At 35.9% G+C, this 17,316-nt stretch overlaps 2 protein-coding genes across 2 annotated transcripts in view; one reads left to right on the top strand and one right to left on the bottom strand.

Moving 5' to 3' along the window:
• Positions 1–10,301, top strand: Polr2E (DNA-directed RNA polymerases I, II, and III subunit Rpb5). The gene is made up of 5 exons (XM_027369911.2): positions 1–147; positions 2,880–3,137; positions 4,965–5,069; positions 5,996–6,132; positions 10,075–10,301. Exons 2-5 carry the CDS (start codon positions 2,895–2,897, stop codon positions 10,220–10,222), a joined length of 633 nt encoding a protein of 210 aa, XP_027225712.1. The 5' UTR covers positions 1–147; positions 2,880–2,894; the 3' UTR covers positions 10,223–10,301.
• The window catches only part of gpp (DOT1 like histone lysine methyltransferase grappa), a gene marked incomplete at its 5' end in the record, with an annotated part of 59,238 nt that continues 52,214 nt past the window's right edge, over positions 10,293–17,316 (bottom strand). The window contains 2 exon segments of the mRNA XM_070130638.1: positions 10,293–16,731; positions 16,983–17,316. The exon segment at positions 16,983–17,316 is cut by the window's right edge and continues 587 nt beyond it. Coding sequence (XP_069986739.1) covers positions 16,984–17,316 — 333 coding nt within the window.

Genomic DNA, 17,316 nt, shown 5'->3' on the forward strand with positions numbered 1-17,316 from the left:
ATAATTATAGAGAAAATGGGAATTTCATATCGACATCGAAATTTTGACGCTATTGTATACGCAAGATCCTTTAGACTCGGTTTATATACATGATCCCTTTCGGCAACAACAACAAACGTGGGAAACGTTGCACTCTTTCTAGAAACCGTGAGTTATTTGTCAGGTTTTCTTTTGCACATGCTTAAAAGATGAAATTTTCTTAGGAGAATTTGTCAAGTTGTAAATATCCGCAAGAGTTTCAGGTCAAAAAGAAGTCGTTCTATATTATTTGTCTTAATATTGCATCACCTAAAATCTCGTGGTCTGGGCTACAGATGGATGTTAAATTTTTGCTGCTCAGAGGAACATTTTAAACAGTATTAGGATATTATTTACATATGAGTCAGGTGTTATCTATTAAAGGTTTGTTAAATGATAAAAAGATAAGTCAAATAGTATGGTCCCTACGGTCTATAAGACATACTGTCAAAAGTATGTTTTTTTCATTATTATTTTTTTGTTTGCACTGTCTGTTGTTATGGCAGCTGTAATAAGCACTAACTGCACTAGTGCTACGGTAGTGCATTTTGAGCATGCGCGTGCATGTTTGGGTTCCGGTTTTGTATTCTGCAAATGTGGCAGGTAAGGCGAATAACCAACCTAACCTAACCTAACCTAAGCTAACTAGCCTCAGGAGTGGTGGTGGTTATGGAAGATGATGGAATGGAATGATAAACATACACTAGTAAGATATATATCAGGGTTAGCCACTAGTTAGCAGTAATTTTCCCATTTAGTTACTGAACTGACTATGTCCCCATCTGTTGCATAAAAACATAGCCTGTCGGTCGAGTTTCCCGTCTTCTGGAAACCACGAAATATGTGTTCACAACAGGAAAAATACAGTCAAATTTGGTAATTTTTTATATTACCTTCGCCTCTCCGATATCAACGATTTTGGTATCGTTGGATTCCTCTCACTGTCCACATTGCAAATATATAGTTTTTATTGTGCGGAAACCCCCAGTTAGCAACAAGCTTGGCCCCAATAACAGGGGAGGGCATGAAAGGTTCCAGGGAAAATGCGGGGTTAAATAACACTAATAATATAACCCACAGTGAAAATAACCATGGTTATTCACGTGACTTTCTATTGCAGGGGTCTGTACCCCTGTGACCCCCCCTGGGGGGCTGGCGCTCCCCAACCCCCGGCAAGGAAACAAACCCTCCACCATGTATTCCCGGCAGGCTAGAGTGTTACACAGTTATCGGCGATCTCAGAGCGGTGGACGTATTACATTTACCTCGTAACATTCCCACTGAATCAGCATACTAATCTTGACATAGTCAGGATTGTATACAGAGACGATTGTAGTATAATCAGGATGAACAAGGTATACCTTGAACAGAAGAACGGCGGTGGCCTGGCCTTGTCAGCTCGGCGGGTTTTGCGCCTTTTTCGATGCATCTAGTTCGTGTGCGCTCTATCCTGCCGTGAATACGTGGGGGATATTTTGTTTCCTTGGTGGGGGTTGGGGGGGGGGGTAAAATTGGGCAGTAAAATTGACTAAACAGAAGAGATGTTTTTACTCATATAGTGTATCATTGAGGACATAGAGATGTATGTTTGCTGTGTTAAATTTTACCTATGACATAAATATTGCATCATTTATCATGTCAATATAAATATTTGAACTACAGCTTCATGCATAACTTTAACTTCATAGTTTAGTTTTAGTGCCATTGATGCCCTAGAAGATCCCATTGTTCTTCCAATTTCTCCAATTTGCTGTTTAATTTCTAAAGGAAAAGAGCAAAACCTTTTGTGTTAACACAGAAGAGGGGTAATTTCTTTTCCAGTTGCAGCTAAAGAAATTGTGGATTTGGAGCCTCTAAAAGCTCTTTTCATGCAGTGAACATGTGGGTTCCAGTTTCTGAACAGTATTTCTAGCATACCAAGAGATTATTTTGCTTTAAAACAGAAGGGAAAGAAACTGATAAAGAAATAGCCTAATTTTGCATTGTAAACACAGAATATCAATTTTCCTTTAGTTTACTTTTTACAAGATGAAATTAAAGAATTTTCATTTGAGGAAACTCATTATCCTTTGTGTACAGAAGCAGTATGAAAAGAATGAACTCCTGTATGATTATCAAACCAAAATCAAAATGCAGTTTGCAAAAAAATATGCATGAGACCTAATTAAATAGGTGCGCAATATAAAAGGACACATAATTAGGATACATTCATCATAAATGTCAGTATTTCATAAACCATTAGATATAAATATAATATTTCTACACAAATTAAAATCTAGTATCATGATAAGGCTTGTTATTAGCAGAGACTGTAACATTAGTAAATATATCTCCAAAATAAATGATACATGTGTTTTTGGTTCCATTTGTCCCAAAGTTTGTGTTTGAAAGTAAATGATATATCTTTAAACTACATTTTATGTAAGTATATGTTTATATTTTTTAAGTACATTTTATGTAAATGTATATATGTATATTTTTTAAATACACTTTTATGTCTAATTTTTCATCAAACTGGCAGAAGTATTCTTTGCCAGAAGTATGTTGCTCTGGTACAATATCATTTAGGTTCGACAGCATATGATTCTATTTCTAAGAGAACTCAAGTCAGAAGATCAAGAATGTATTTAGTGGGAAAAAAAAGTATGAATATGTATAACACATTATTGGGCCTAAACAGAAATAGGTAGAAAGGAACAATGATAAGGAGAAGGAAAGCATTATAAGGTGACATGAGTAACCACACAAGGTACAAAGTGAGTATCAGAAACTGAAGAACCTCAGTAGAGATTAAAGTACTAATCACCATTTTCCTTTTTCTAATGCAAGCCAATAACTTGAAAACTTTTTTTTTTTTACAGTGAAGGAAAGAAATCATGGATGACGAAGCTGAGACTTACAAGCTTTGGCGTATCCGCAAGACCATCATGCAGCTCTGCCACGACCGTGGGTACTTAGTAACACAAGATGAATTGGATCAGACACTTGATCAATTCAAGGAGCAGTTTGGAGACAAACCATCAGAGCGTCACCCTGCAAGATCAGACCTGATTGTGCTAGTAGCCCACAATGATGATCCAACAGATCAGATGTTTGTTTTCTTCCCAGATGAACCAAAGGTTTGTATAGTCTGTGTATATTGATATTATTTTATAATTTTACTGCAGTTATGAGCTGGGTTGCCATCTATTTATACAACTGTGGAACTATCAAAATTTCCTCATTTGTCCAATACAATCTTTTTTCATATTTTGTGTGCTTACTATAACCAAGTGTCTAAGAAAGACTTTGGCATAGTTATCAACAAGTTGCGGTTGTTGTGAGAGTATTGGCTATTTATAGATACTTTGGTGCGTGGACAATTGTGCTTTGAACTGCACAAATGTTCCATGCCTTGTTTTGCATTTTTTTCTTTCTTGCCAAAATTAGTTTTTGATATTTTAACCCAGTGCTACTGGAAAAATGTAGTCACTGTAGTATTGTTTTGTGAAATGTCACTACACATATGTGGCTCCACAGGTGCGTATCCACTAAGCTGTCAATTAGTGGACCTTGTGACCTCACTTGACGTCTCCTTTTCTGATTTCGAGAACTTTTGTTATTTACCAATGCTATAAATATTGATGCTGTTCTTATTATTATAGGTATTGTAATTATGATTATGCTAATGATATTACCACCAGCAATATAAGATAAAAAAGATATTTCCGAAAATCAAAGATAAAGGTAACCATGTGAGATAGGTACCTCTAGTAATTGGCTTTTTGGTGATTAAGTACTTGTGAAGCCTTCCCAGACTGACTGTTAATATACTAAACTCACAGTGGGCATGACACGTACATTCATGCCATTTCTGCCAGCATTGGGTTAGTATTTGATTTGAATAAGAATTCAGCAGTTCCTAATTTTTTAACAAAGAAGCCATACTAAGCAACAACAACAACAAAAAATTAATAATAATAATAGAAATAAAGATAGAAATAAAATCATAGGAATGTGAGATAACAGTTTCAGAATTAAAAGAAATTTAATCTTCAGGTGGGAAAATTTACAATTGTTTGATTCCAAAACTGCTATGACAACATTAAATACAAATTTCCTTAATTTCCTTTTGGTTTGTCGTATGATTTCCTTTTGGTAGGTTCTTGTCCTCATACCAACAGATAACGTTTTTTTATATTTATCAAGACTCTCATAGACTTTTATACAGTACAGAAAGCATTATATATGGCTTAACCTATTGGTCGCGGTATTATGCAATATGGCACGTAATCCCCTAATTTTCATTATTTTCAACTCGGGTGGCGTATGGGACCGCACTTGAGTGTGCGCGCGCGCAGTGGTGCTGCCTTCCCTCTTTCGCGCAAATATTTTGTTTACTTATATCTGCGAAAAAATATGTATGCAAAAATTTGCAAAAACCCTTGCAAATACATGCAAACATGCAAACATATGTAAATGTGCTCAGAAAGAGTGGCGGGTGTGGTTTTAGCACGTGCAATAGGCGAACAACTCATTTGGCGGTAAACAGCCCATCGCACACGCGGGCCCAGGGCTGGTGGGCCTGGGCCCTGTAAGGCCGCAAGGGGAATGCCGGCTTGGCGGCTGATATTCCCTGGCCCACTCAGCTCCCATGCCGCGCGGCCGCCCGCTGCTTGAAGGGGATCAGCTTTTAATTGCACGGTGCATCATATGATGCCATCCGCAGCCAGTGGGTTAAGCATTTGGATAGAAATAGATAGATATGCAGTAGATACTGATTTGCATGTGTGGATGTGGACATGTGAAACCTACAGTGTAGATTGCTAATAAGCATGGCCACTTTGAGGTGCGTTAGGTATGATCATAATCTTTATCATGTCACTAGAGCATTTTTGAGTAAATCAGATTTTGAGAATCCATATCCTGTAGATTTTGAATTCACAGATGGAATCATCATTTTACAGGTGGGGGTACGAACAATCAAGACTTATTGCACCAGGATGCAGGAAGAGAATATTCAACGTGCTATCATTGTTGTGCAGTCAGGAATGTCTCCATCTGCCAAACAGGTACTTCAGTCTTCCTCTGATAACCAGATTTAAGACTTATTTGTACACAAAATTTCAGTTTGTAAGATATTCATCTGTCTCTGTCTATCTCTGTCTGTCGGTTTTTGATGCATCCTTCACATGTATTGACTTTCTAAAGTATACAGAGAAAAAGAAAAATATATGTTTTTGAATATACTTATTTATTTATTTTAGATATTTATGTGATTTTTGTAAAAATAATTGCAACATATACAATGCATTACCTTCAGTCAAATTTTTCATGTTATGCTGAGTTGAATAGGTCAAGCAACTTGGCTTATTGGTGCTGTTGATGGCTATCTTCAAGTACAGTTTTTCCATAGAATTTTGTATGAATGACAGTTGGTTCAAAGAACCAATCAAGAGGCTTAGGCTGCTAATATTTTTATGTCAACATGTGAGAGAATGAAGTGAAGTCAGTGGTAGTCAGTGGTTCCCAAACTTTTTTAGCTGGTGCCTAATTTCACAACATGGTTCATTGTCGCCAATGTTATTGTTAATGGGATGGATGTGCTTAGTCCATATTTTGTCATTCAGATTTTGTAAAAAAAAAAAGTTGTTTAGTAACTGCTTCTAATCCCCCGAAGGCAGGCAGAATAGTTTCAGTAAACTATAAAAGTTACTTTTAGTCAGAATATAATTCAACATTTTGAAATAGCCTTGTGTATATATTATTTTGTTTAAATGTCTATTGAGTTCCTGGATGCACTTGTCATACCATGGTTGTTTTCAGGCATCAGTAGGTTTAACAGCTGAGAGTACAGATGTGTAAATAAGTAGTTAGATTTACAAATTTAATTCACATTTTAACTCAAAAACATTCACCACTTTTCAAGAAGATGGCTTAATGTCTTCAACAAAACTGAAATTATATATTTTTATAATTGTTTGTAATAAATTTTCAGGCTTTAGTCGACATGGCACCCAAGTACATCCTTGAACAGTTTTTAGAATCTGAGTTGCTGATCAACATCACAGAGCACGAACTTGTACCAGAACATGTGGTCATGACAGCAGAAGAGAAAACAGAGTTGCTTCAGAGGTAAGTCTGCAAGATTTTTGTGGAATTGCTTCTCTGAGTTAATAGTGTTAGGATCTCCATTATACATATTTTTGACATTCTGTCATCATATATTTATATATGACATTCTCATTTGTAATGTATAGTTAATCCCTGTTTTATGGTACCCCTATTTTTTTGTATTTTCTCATAACTCATACTTTTTTGTAGTGTAGAAGTGATTCAAAATAACAGTATTTTCAAATTAAGGTTTTGTCCATCAGTGAACTATTCTCAGTTTTTTTTTAATGTGTCCTAAACCTCTCCTCCTCCTTCCCCCCTCTGTACCCTCCCACACTGGGTTGATTTTTAGGGTCTTTACCAATGCATGCTCTGACAGTTTTGTTCCTTTAACCCATTGGGATCTGGATGCTTCACTGTCATCATGCCTCCCAATATACTTACTCGAAAGCTTATTACTTGATCATCCCAACATTGATTATTATATCATATTAGGTATAATTCCTTTGTAGAAACAAGTGATATATAATACAACTAACAATGGTGCATTGTTAAAACGTTAAAAAATATCCTGACAAATGTTCATTTGATCAACAAGTACAAACACACACCCACACCGACAAGCTGAAGACAAAGAGTTTACTTTGGAAATTATTTACTCCCAGGTGGATAAAGTGAGAGCCAGAGATCATTTATGGAATAGCAGCTACAAATATCCTGATAGCAGAATGTTAAAAATAACAATAATGGAGGAAATTAGCAAGAATTTTTACTTTGCACATGGTATTGTCGTATATCTCTGTAACATCAACAATTAATAGTTTACTCCATATTTTATTTGTATTTGCTTCCTCCAACTTTATATTAGTCAATAATTATGTTTCTAGTACATCAGTAATTATACTAGCTATGGCATGCTTTTGGAAAGTTTATTGTAGGATTTTCTGTTTCTGTTGAAAAATGAGGTATGGGGTAGCTGGTATGGTTGTATGACATATGATAATTTGACAAAATAGGTGGAATGGCTTTCCTAAGTTTATTGTCTTCTGGAATTTTTCAGTTGACATGTGAAGGTATGAATGAAATCCATGACTATCTTTGATGCGGGGTACAAAGTAAAATAAATGTGCTAGGCATCAAAAGTCATATAGCACTATAGAAAGGTGTTGATGTGAAAAGGGTAAAGACAGGTTGATAATTAAATGTGCTAACATTTAAAGTCATATAGCAGTGCAGGATAATATGGCCTTGAAAGGGGCAAAGAGGGGTAATGGTAGACAGTGAGTAAATGGGCTAAGGTTAGGATTAAAGGGTGATTAGATCAGAACTGTTTAGGAAGAACTGTGGGATTATGCAGTGATGTCTGTAGGGTAAGGTAGTAATTAGCAAAAGGAGAAAGGGAGGTTAGATTGCGGCTTTAGGAGGGAGAGTGTCCAGGGAAGGTGGCTGTTGTGACAAGGAGTCACATGAGTATCCAGGGGGAAGTAGAAGGGATATTGTGGAAGGAAGGGGGATGATGTATTGGGAGAGAGTGGGAAGAATGGGTGTAGGGGGATGTTGGCAGTTACTTTGAGTGTAGAGGGAATGGGACCAGAGAGTTTGGACGATGGATGTGGTGCAGGCATGTTCTCTTGGGTCATATTTAGATAGTTTTGAATGTCTGAGAGTTTCTGAAGTGGAGTTCGTTAGGGAGCTCTAAGAAACAAAGTTTTCTTATGAGCGGGAGATGAGGTGGCAAATGTTTGAGGGCCTGAGGGAGAGGTTAATGTAAGAGAGAATGCAGTAGATGATGAGGTGGAACATTTTGCTCATCTTGTGCAATGCATTGAGGGAGGAGGAAGAGGGCCAGGTACCTATTATGGGAGCCACCACAGTTGGCGCATGTGAATGATTGGGTACATAAAGGGCATCAGGCTGTGGAGCAGCAGTGTTTGGCAGGGTAATCTTGACTGCCAGCAATTCTGACATTAATGGGGGATTGGTGATATGGTTGGACTGGGAAGGACTTTTTGTCAGTATAAACGTCAAGGGGGAGGCCATTGTAATGATACTGCCTCATAGTCCATGAGGCCGACAAGTAGGTGTTTTCCACAATCTGACCAATCCTTGTCATAGGCAAGACAGCTTGTTGGAGGAAGTTCTGGTACAAGTATTGAGAGATGAGGCTAGATGGGAATGGGTTTGCCAGTGAAGTCAGTGTTGATAATGCTTTAGCTTTAGGGCACGGTTCAACTGGGGTTGTTTTCATCTTGGACCTGACTTCTGTTCAAGTGCCTTGCCAAGGGTAGTGTTTCAACTGTGAAAAGCACCACCATACCAGACCACACATGACTCTCACTTGTGTAGCACTGTGCATAGTACTACTTGTTTGAGTAACATGGAGCAAAAGGACTTATTCCCCATTTTCACCTTAGTTTCTTGTAAAGAAAGAACAAAAATTGATTTACTGATTTAAAATGAACACCAATCTGACAGGCCATTGATTCAAGGGTAGATCCTGTTTCAAATTATCCATTACTTGTATATTTGTTTTTGGTAATAAAAAACAAGTTTTGAGATAATTGTCTTAAATGTTTTATATAAAATCCCTAATATAGCTTTTGTTAACTATAAATGTTGATAATTTCTTTAAGTGAATTATAGAAAAGTTTTTAATTGCACCCTGAAAAGCCAGGAAATATCCAAAGAAAAAGAACACTCAAGGTCGAGCTATTGCTGGCTCCCCTCAGCCTCCAGATTTTCCTTCAGTGATGTGATTTGGCCCCGATAGCCATGTTTATGGCTAGACCTGTGTGTACACAATGCCAGTTGAACCAAGCTTTCAGGACTTTGCAACTCTGACAAGGTGGGAACAATTGGAGCAGCTACAGAAAGAAACTTTGTCTGCTTGTATTTGGAGGCATTGCTGGAAGAGGAGAATGTTGTCAGAGGAGGGGCTGTAGAGGGAATCACAAAAAATTTATCCCATTTGACTGGGCTAAACAGTATTCAGAATGTTTGTATAGGTGTTGATAGTAGAAGGATATGTGGAAGAGGGAGTAGTGTTGAGAGGTGGACAATAAGACTGCAGATTAGTAATAAGGGAGTAGGGGGTAGTAGATAAAGAAAGCTTTGGGAGTGGAGATGAAGTAGAAGATGTTGGGAGAGGTAAGAATGTGTAATGACCCACATGGAGGATTTAGCCTGGACTGTAATAATAGGTATTGAGGAGAGGGTAGTATTCAATCGTGGTCAAAGGTTACCCCGGGGTCGGGGAATCAGAAGAACTTTGAACTTTAGGACTAGTTGACAAAGGGGCAAGCCTCAATACCATCAATGTGTGCAGTCTTCATTACTGGTCATCATAAGCTTGGAGCATATTGGGGAGAGAAATGGTCCTCCCCTCAAGGTCCCATTAAGGGGTAAGGGCTAGACAACCAAACAGGGGAACATCATGCCCATGGCTCCCCCAGGTTTTCACAATGTCAGCCTTTCATCCTTTCAACAAGGCTCTCACACCATAAAAAATGGATGGTAGAATGGGTTGGAAGCCTAAGGTAAGGGAGATCCCTAGCATTAGGTCCCAGTCTCCATTTCCTAAGCCCCCTCACAACAGGCATGGGATTTGAGGGGGTCATTCAGAAAGTTTTGTTGACACTATGGTCTCTTTTGGGGGGATGGTTCTCTATGGAGGTACCCCCTCTAACTGACCATACACTGTGTTCCTGTTCAAGTATCCCTGGCCATACATAACTAGTGTATGTAGTTTGTAATTCAAAGTATTCATAAACTCCATAATAATGGAGTTGAACATTTATTTATTATTCATATGATTACCTTTCGTTTTCTAAATAGTTTCTTCAATTGACCAGAAATGCTTTAACAGAAGCTTGTCAAAAACAGTATAATTTATTCACTATTTAGATGTTTATCAGCAAAAAAAATTAATTTATACTTTACTAAATATCTTATTTTATTTTCCAGATATAAGCTGAAGGATAATCAGCTTATGAGAATCCAGGCTGGAGATCCAGTGGCACGGTATTTTGGCCTGAAACGTGGGCAGGTAGTGAAAATTATTCGACCATCTGAAACTGCTGGACGGTACATTTCATATAGACTAGTGGTGTGATTTTTTCTTTTTTAGTTTATAAGGCTTATCTTTTTTTATGACTAACATGTTGCCCAAAATAAAGTCATGGTAAAAACAATTGAGAATTTTATTCTGAACAATGGATACAATTTTACAGACAGCATAGATAAGAACCAAATACATGTACAATACAAAAATGATAAATTTTACATTAAGTACAGGTAGGGCAAAATTTTTGTACTTACAGTCATGATCCCACAAGTGAGTAAACCACATATGGACAAATGAGGGTAAATGATCAAAAGATGGACACATAATAAACCATGGTTGAATTGCTTGTCAAATCAAAAATTCATTTCCTTGTACTTTGTAATATATATATATATAGAGCGAGAGAGGAAAGAAAAAAATTATATTTACCTTTCTCTTTTACAGTAATCTTAGACCATTAATGATGAAGAGGAATTACAGTCATGTCCATTTTTTGAAGACTTACTCTACTATGGGCTGGTAATGAACAATTATCAGAATAGATTAATCTATTTTTACATTTTTAGTGAGGTTTTCCAATGCTCTTTTAGTATTCAGCCTCATATTTACTTGACCTGAATCCATACAGATGAATATTTACAAGTTCCCGTTACTGTTTCAAGCAGTTTCAACTCGCTAAGCCCTTACTGTTATGAATAATCATTTTTCAAACCAGTGGAGCAAATAGCTTCAAAAAAGTGGATGGATCACATTTAAATTACAGTATTTGATTCTGGAAGATATAACACATGCATTGTTAATCATCCCTATATTTTAAACCATCAATGTTGTCACTTGTGAGTTTGTCAGCCCAGCAGAAAGAAAACAATAAGATGAGCTACTCTCTTTTATCTATCTCTCTTAGTTATCATATGTTGTCATTCTGCAGGGATGAAATGTAACTAGAATGGAAATTGTTGGTCTTAGTTGGTTCTTCATTAAGACCAATCTCTATACAATATCAGCAAAGATGCCTCAGTAGAACCCTGTCTGAGACCCAAAAATTACCAATCTGGTTACAAATGTACACAGCCCAAGCCAGCTCATTGGTTGCAGTAACCAGAAGCCGGCTGTATCATATGCACACAGTGTACACTAAGGTACTCCATGTACTCATCACTGTGACTTGATAAAAACCCATGAGGAGTAACTGGCAGTAGCAGGGCATTAGAACACACAATGAGATCAGTGATTGTGACCAGCAACACAACAAAAATCACTTGTTTTATCTTACAATATTTACAATACTTTCCCATTTGGCCTTTCTATTAGCTTCCATGGAATTTTAAACATGAATGCTATAACTAAGTTCTCTTAGAGTCATCTCATCTTTCCTCTTACTACATACACTCTTCATTGAAGAAAAATTTGGCAGTTTAATAAACAATCAATCTAGTAGAATTTTATGTTATACATAACAACTCATAGCTATCTATAATCCAGGCTGCTGACAGGAAGGCCACGTGGGCATGGAGCTCTTATGAATGGCAGTGAAAAAGAGGTATAAAAATCAGTCATGTATTTTACAGCATATCAAAAAAGGTTGCATCCAGTGACGACCACCTTGTCTTTTGTCACAGCAAGTTGCACTTCTACTTCACACTATACAGAACTACATCCAGTCATTGCAGTAGACATCCCTTCTGTTTAAAAAAGCTACAGTCTGTATGTTGATAGGTACATGAACACCATCTTTACATCCAGAGTATAGCTTTCCTAATAACAGATTTAATAGTTATTCACCACATAAGCTAAAATTTACACTAATGATCACTGGCAGCATCACCATACTACTTAAAACTCTACAATACACAAAATCTTAATAAAAAGGACAAAAAAAGGGTGAGGCAGGACTTTCAACATTTTCAACAAAGATTAAAACATTTCTTTCATATCACAAACAAAACTAGTGAAACAAGAAAAAAGAAAGATAAAGGGTTACAATTATCACTGGTGAAAAATCTGTGGCAATTCTCAATTATAGATATAACAAAGCTATTGAACTGCTTGCAAACATTGCATGATCAGCACACCATGACTATTACTATAAACACTGATCTCTTTGTACAACATCCTATTCAAATATCTGACAAAATGTAGACTCAAAAAAGAAGAGAAATCACATATAAAAAAGGCTGAGACCATTCCATTTTTAACAACAAAAGTATCAAAATAAGTTACATGTCCATAAATAAGATCAACAGAGAACACAGCTAATACTGTGCTATGTGAGATGGTATGAATTCCTGTCTTCCCTCCAAAACCCTGGATGGACTGTACTCTTCCACAAGTGCCATATTAGGCTAGAAGTCTTTGCTACTATAGAATGAAAAAGTACCACATATATATATGAGCATCTACTTTACCAATACCAAGATACTGGTGACAAAGATGCAAAAAATATTCCTGCATATTTCATCTAATTGGAAATACAATATTTCCAAACGCTCAAAATTATTTCCAAGTATTTTTTTCCCTTAAAAACAAATAACTTCACTACAAAACTGGACATGAATTTAAATGACAATACTTAAAAAGCACACTAAAGGAAAGGAAATGAGGCATCGAAATATCAATAAAAAGAGTACGCCATGAACAGGTTTGTGGTTGACTTTTCCCTTCCTGATCTCCTTATTAAATGACATTCAATCAGCAAACATGCAAACCAACAAAAATTATGAAGCATTTAATTATCAATATAGTATGAAATAAAGATAATAATCATAGACCTAACTGACCACAATAATGATCACTAATTTTGTAACTGTTGCAACAGTAGAAGTAATAGCATTAGTATTAGTAGCAACAAAGTGACAGAAGCAGTAATAATAGAGTAGCAGGAGTAGTAGTAGTAACATAGTGATAGAAGCAGTAACAGTAGAGTAGAAATAGCAGTAGTAGTAACATAGTGATAGAAGCAGTAACAATAAAGTAGCAGTAGTAGTAATAGTAAAATAGTAGTGATAGAAACAGTAACACTAGAATAGCAATAGTAACAGTTGCAGCTGGCAGCAAGAAAAGCAAGAAGGAAAGGATAAAGAAATGAAAGGATTGAAGGAAGGACAGAAAAAAAGAAAAGGAAGATTAAAAGAGAGTATTAAAAAATCATTAAAAATATGTTTACTCTGAATCCCTAACACTTCCCTTCATGAGTTCAAATGAGACTGTAGTAAAAAGATTCATTCATTCATTCATTCATTCAAAAATAACATATATGACAAAATTATACAAAGAAAAGAAATGAAAGAAAGAAGAAAAAAGAAAACAGAATAATGATAACAATAATAACAAGAATCATAACAACAATATTACAGAAGAAGAAAAAGAAGATTTCAGTACAGTACACCAGTAGTACTGTAAGGTACATATTCAACTAAACAGTTTCTCCGACCAAATCTTGGAGAGATATAAATAAATGTTATATTCTGCAGACATAAAAAGAATAAGAAAAATCTCCATTATATGGCCAAAATGAGAGACTTCCTCTTCAATGCAATACCCATGGTTTGAGAGCATGGTTCAATGGCAGTGTCATACAATATATTTAAATAATTCCATGGTTTTACAAGTGTGGTTCCATGGCAATGTCACATGATATGATATACCAATTCACCAATTCACACCGACAGCAAATGTTTTTTGGGACCAACATAGGATACCTACAGCTTAAATTATTGATATATAGCAAATATTGAAAACATGTCTGAAGACAAAAGTCTTAATTCATTGTATAGTTCTTGGCAGTGCTTCACTTTACTTGTAGGCTGAAGGTAGGGAAGAATTTAAAGCTGTTCATCAGCTTATAAATGATTCCACAAATGAGAAGATGAACTAGTTGTCTAATTCACTACAACACACACCCTTAGCCTACCGAGCTTGTTAACATCAACACAAGTATATTGTTACTTTGGGCTTTAAACAAGGTTTCCTCTACCTTGTATGGAGTTAACAAAACCAAACTGTGTTTCTCACTAAATTTTGTACATGCAGCATTCCTAAACATATTACTATTTGGCACATGTTTTGTTGGATTGTTACAATAGAACAATTTTCTGTAGTCTTCACATGAAAGTTAAAATGGCAATTGTATAAAATGCACTTTAAAAAACCCTGGAAAATGGCCAGAAAAATTTGCTCCATACATGACTATCAAAAGATACTTTAAAGGGGATTTTGAGATCATACTATGATGTAGCATAAAATCAAACCTTAATACCCACAAAAAACAACAACTTGCATATATGACTACTCCTACACGTGTCTCCAAAATATCCACAAAACCTGGATGTCAAAATTTTAGTTCAGAAAATACCTAAGACTTTTCATCCCTTAAGAAAAGGCAACAGGAAACTGTTCTGAGATAAATATATCAGTAAGTTAACTAATGAATCAGTGCTATTAAAATGCAAGAAACTGACTGATATGTGTGTTCTTTGTCAAGTTTTCCATTTACTGAATAAAAAGCAAGATGAATATTCCTCTGCTTCTGGCCAAGCATTACCATATGGCAAAATAACTTAAAAAATCAAAACTGCAAAACAGTGCAAATTGGTCCTATTGGTATTATCCAAAAATAGTAACAAACATCCTCAAAAATCCTTACTGCCCTTATAGGATGAACAGGCGTCACATGCATTTGCCAAGATGATCATGAGAGAATGAATCCCAGCTAACTTGACCCTGAATTTAATAACCTTCAAATAACACCAAAAATTAGCCTGCACTCCATATACTCTTGGTTTTTCCTCAAATTCAGCAGCAAGTTAAGTGACTGATAAAGCTAGGGTTGTATGATGAACACATTTCCAGCCTTGAAAACAAAATTTACAAAATATTATACAAGAATAAATACAACACAATTATAGTGAACTTGATGAATGACAGGAATTTCATGTGTACAAAACAATCTTTCAGTGCCAAGCATTGTGTTCAGCATACCCTCCTTACATGTATGTCCTCCTGCTTTTCTCAAACCCGGCTGAAATCAAACACTGAGGTATAAGAAACTAAATAAATATCATATAAATAAGAATTGAGCATATATAAATAAATCCTGAAAGAGGTACTAATAAACCAGTACACATATATCTATGATCAACATTGATATTAAACTTCAATTTCCTATGTCATTTAGCAATAAATGGGAATGAGTATGTGTATATGAATGTATGTGAGAGGGGGGGATGTGTCTGTTCATCTGTGCATGCATGAGCACTTGCATGCATGCATACATGTGTGTGTGGGGGGAGGGGGGAGGATATGTATGTGTACAGTGTGTCTATGTCTATATAGAGAAAAAAAACTAGTCAGCCTACGATAGAAAAAATCTGATACTCCCTTTGAGACAATGCTATCTCAAATACTGAAAATATGTGAAGTATATATATTTTAATTATTGAAAAAAAAAAAAAAATCATATACATTCAGGGCTGTAATAATATTCTTATCCAAAAAATAGTGAAATTTATGAGAAATGTAAATATATGCAAAATTGTTTTCCAAGGAATTCAGCAATAATGAACTGGCATGAATCAATCCTTTTTAAAATTTAGGCAAGTTTTCACAGGTAATCTAATGAACAGAGTTTGTCTATTTAAGGCTGCTAGCATGTTCCCAATATCAGTGTTACATAAATGTGTATGGATTATTAGCTGGCCCTCTAATTGGCAGTACAATCATTTCTGACTATGTTGGCTATCATAAAATAATGATATCAGAATATAAACTGTCTCCTCTTTGAATTTTCAATGGGCTGACCGATGGGGAAAAGCCTGTGATCAAATATGTTATAATTAATTCATCAGTCAGTGAAGTACCCATATAAATATTTCATATATAACAATTAGGAACCTGACCCTGTGAAGACTTTTTTTATGAACATAAAACAATAATGCCATTCATGATGGGTATTATACTCATTATCTATGCCCAGATTTGCTTACGTGTAATAATGGTGATAACCCATAGGAAAACTGTAATGTATGAGGGAAAAGTTATCTGTAGAACAATCATATATGAACATAAAGGTCCCTAAGTTATATACCTATCTGGTTTCTGCACAAACCAAACTTCTTTTTTAACTATGACTTTAGTGGCAATTGTAACTATGTAATGGGTAACCTAAAATCCTAATTACACAATTCCCACTTCCTATACTTATGTTCAAAGAGTCATTCTATCTTTCTTCAACTCGGCCATAGATTTTTAATATCCTCCAACCTAAGGACAAGAGATCCACTTGCAGCTATGCCATGATTTTTAGTGAATTTGTTTGTAATTATTTTTTGTTATTCTGTCTATAATTAAATATTTTTGTTATTTTGTTTGCAATTCATTATCTTCAGTATTTTCTTCAAAATTCAAAAAAGTTTAGGCAACTTAATCCTGAAGTGACTAAACATTTACACAAAGGCTTGTATACCAAGTGGCCATTCTAGTCTTGGAGTTGGTTCTTGTGGTGTTCTTGAATACTGCACACTGCCACCTGGTGAACAATCCCTCTGCTCCACACAGCCACACTGTAATTGTAAAGGTATTTTTTCAAAATTTACAATAAAATGTAAACCTATCAAAATGTTTATAAATGAATTACCAAAAGTATCATTAATGGCTGATAGTACAAGCAAGTAATATCACTATAGAATAAAATAAATTAATAAATAATGTGATTATCAGAACCTTATATGGTTGCTAAAAATATTGTACAAAAAAATAATGAATGAAAATCTAAATGCTATTTAAAAGCTTGTAATTACCACATCAAACTTACACTAATGATAATATTGGCCTTGCGGGGGTGGGCCTTGCGATCTCTGTGAAGGTGCTGCTGCAGCCACCAACTGGTGGTGGTTGTGATGGTGACGTGGTACAGATGGTGGGTAGGCAGAAGAGTGACGATGGTGGTTGTGGTGGTTGTGAGAGGTGTTCACATATGGCAGCTGATGAGACGACGGTGCTGGAGGGGACCTTCGGCTATGGTGATGATGGGATGATTGATGATGCGATGACCGATTCCTCCACTGCCAGTCTTTGCCTTTGGGACGGAACTTGCCGTGATGTGTGTGGTTGTGGTGGTGGTGATGATGATGGTCTGTTTCAAGGGG

The sequence above is a fragment of the Penaeus vannamei genome, chromosome 15 (assembly GCF_042767895.1).
Source record: "Penaeus vannamei isolate JL-2024 chromosome 15, ASM4276789v1, whole genome shotgun sequence".
Classification (NCBI taxonomy): Eukaryota; Metazoa; Arthropoda; class Malacostraca; order Decapoda; family Penaeidae; genus Penaeus; species Penaeus vannamei.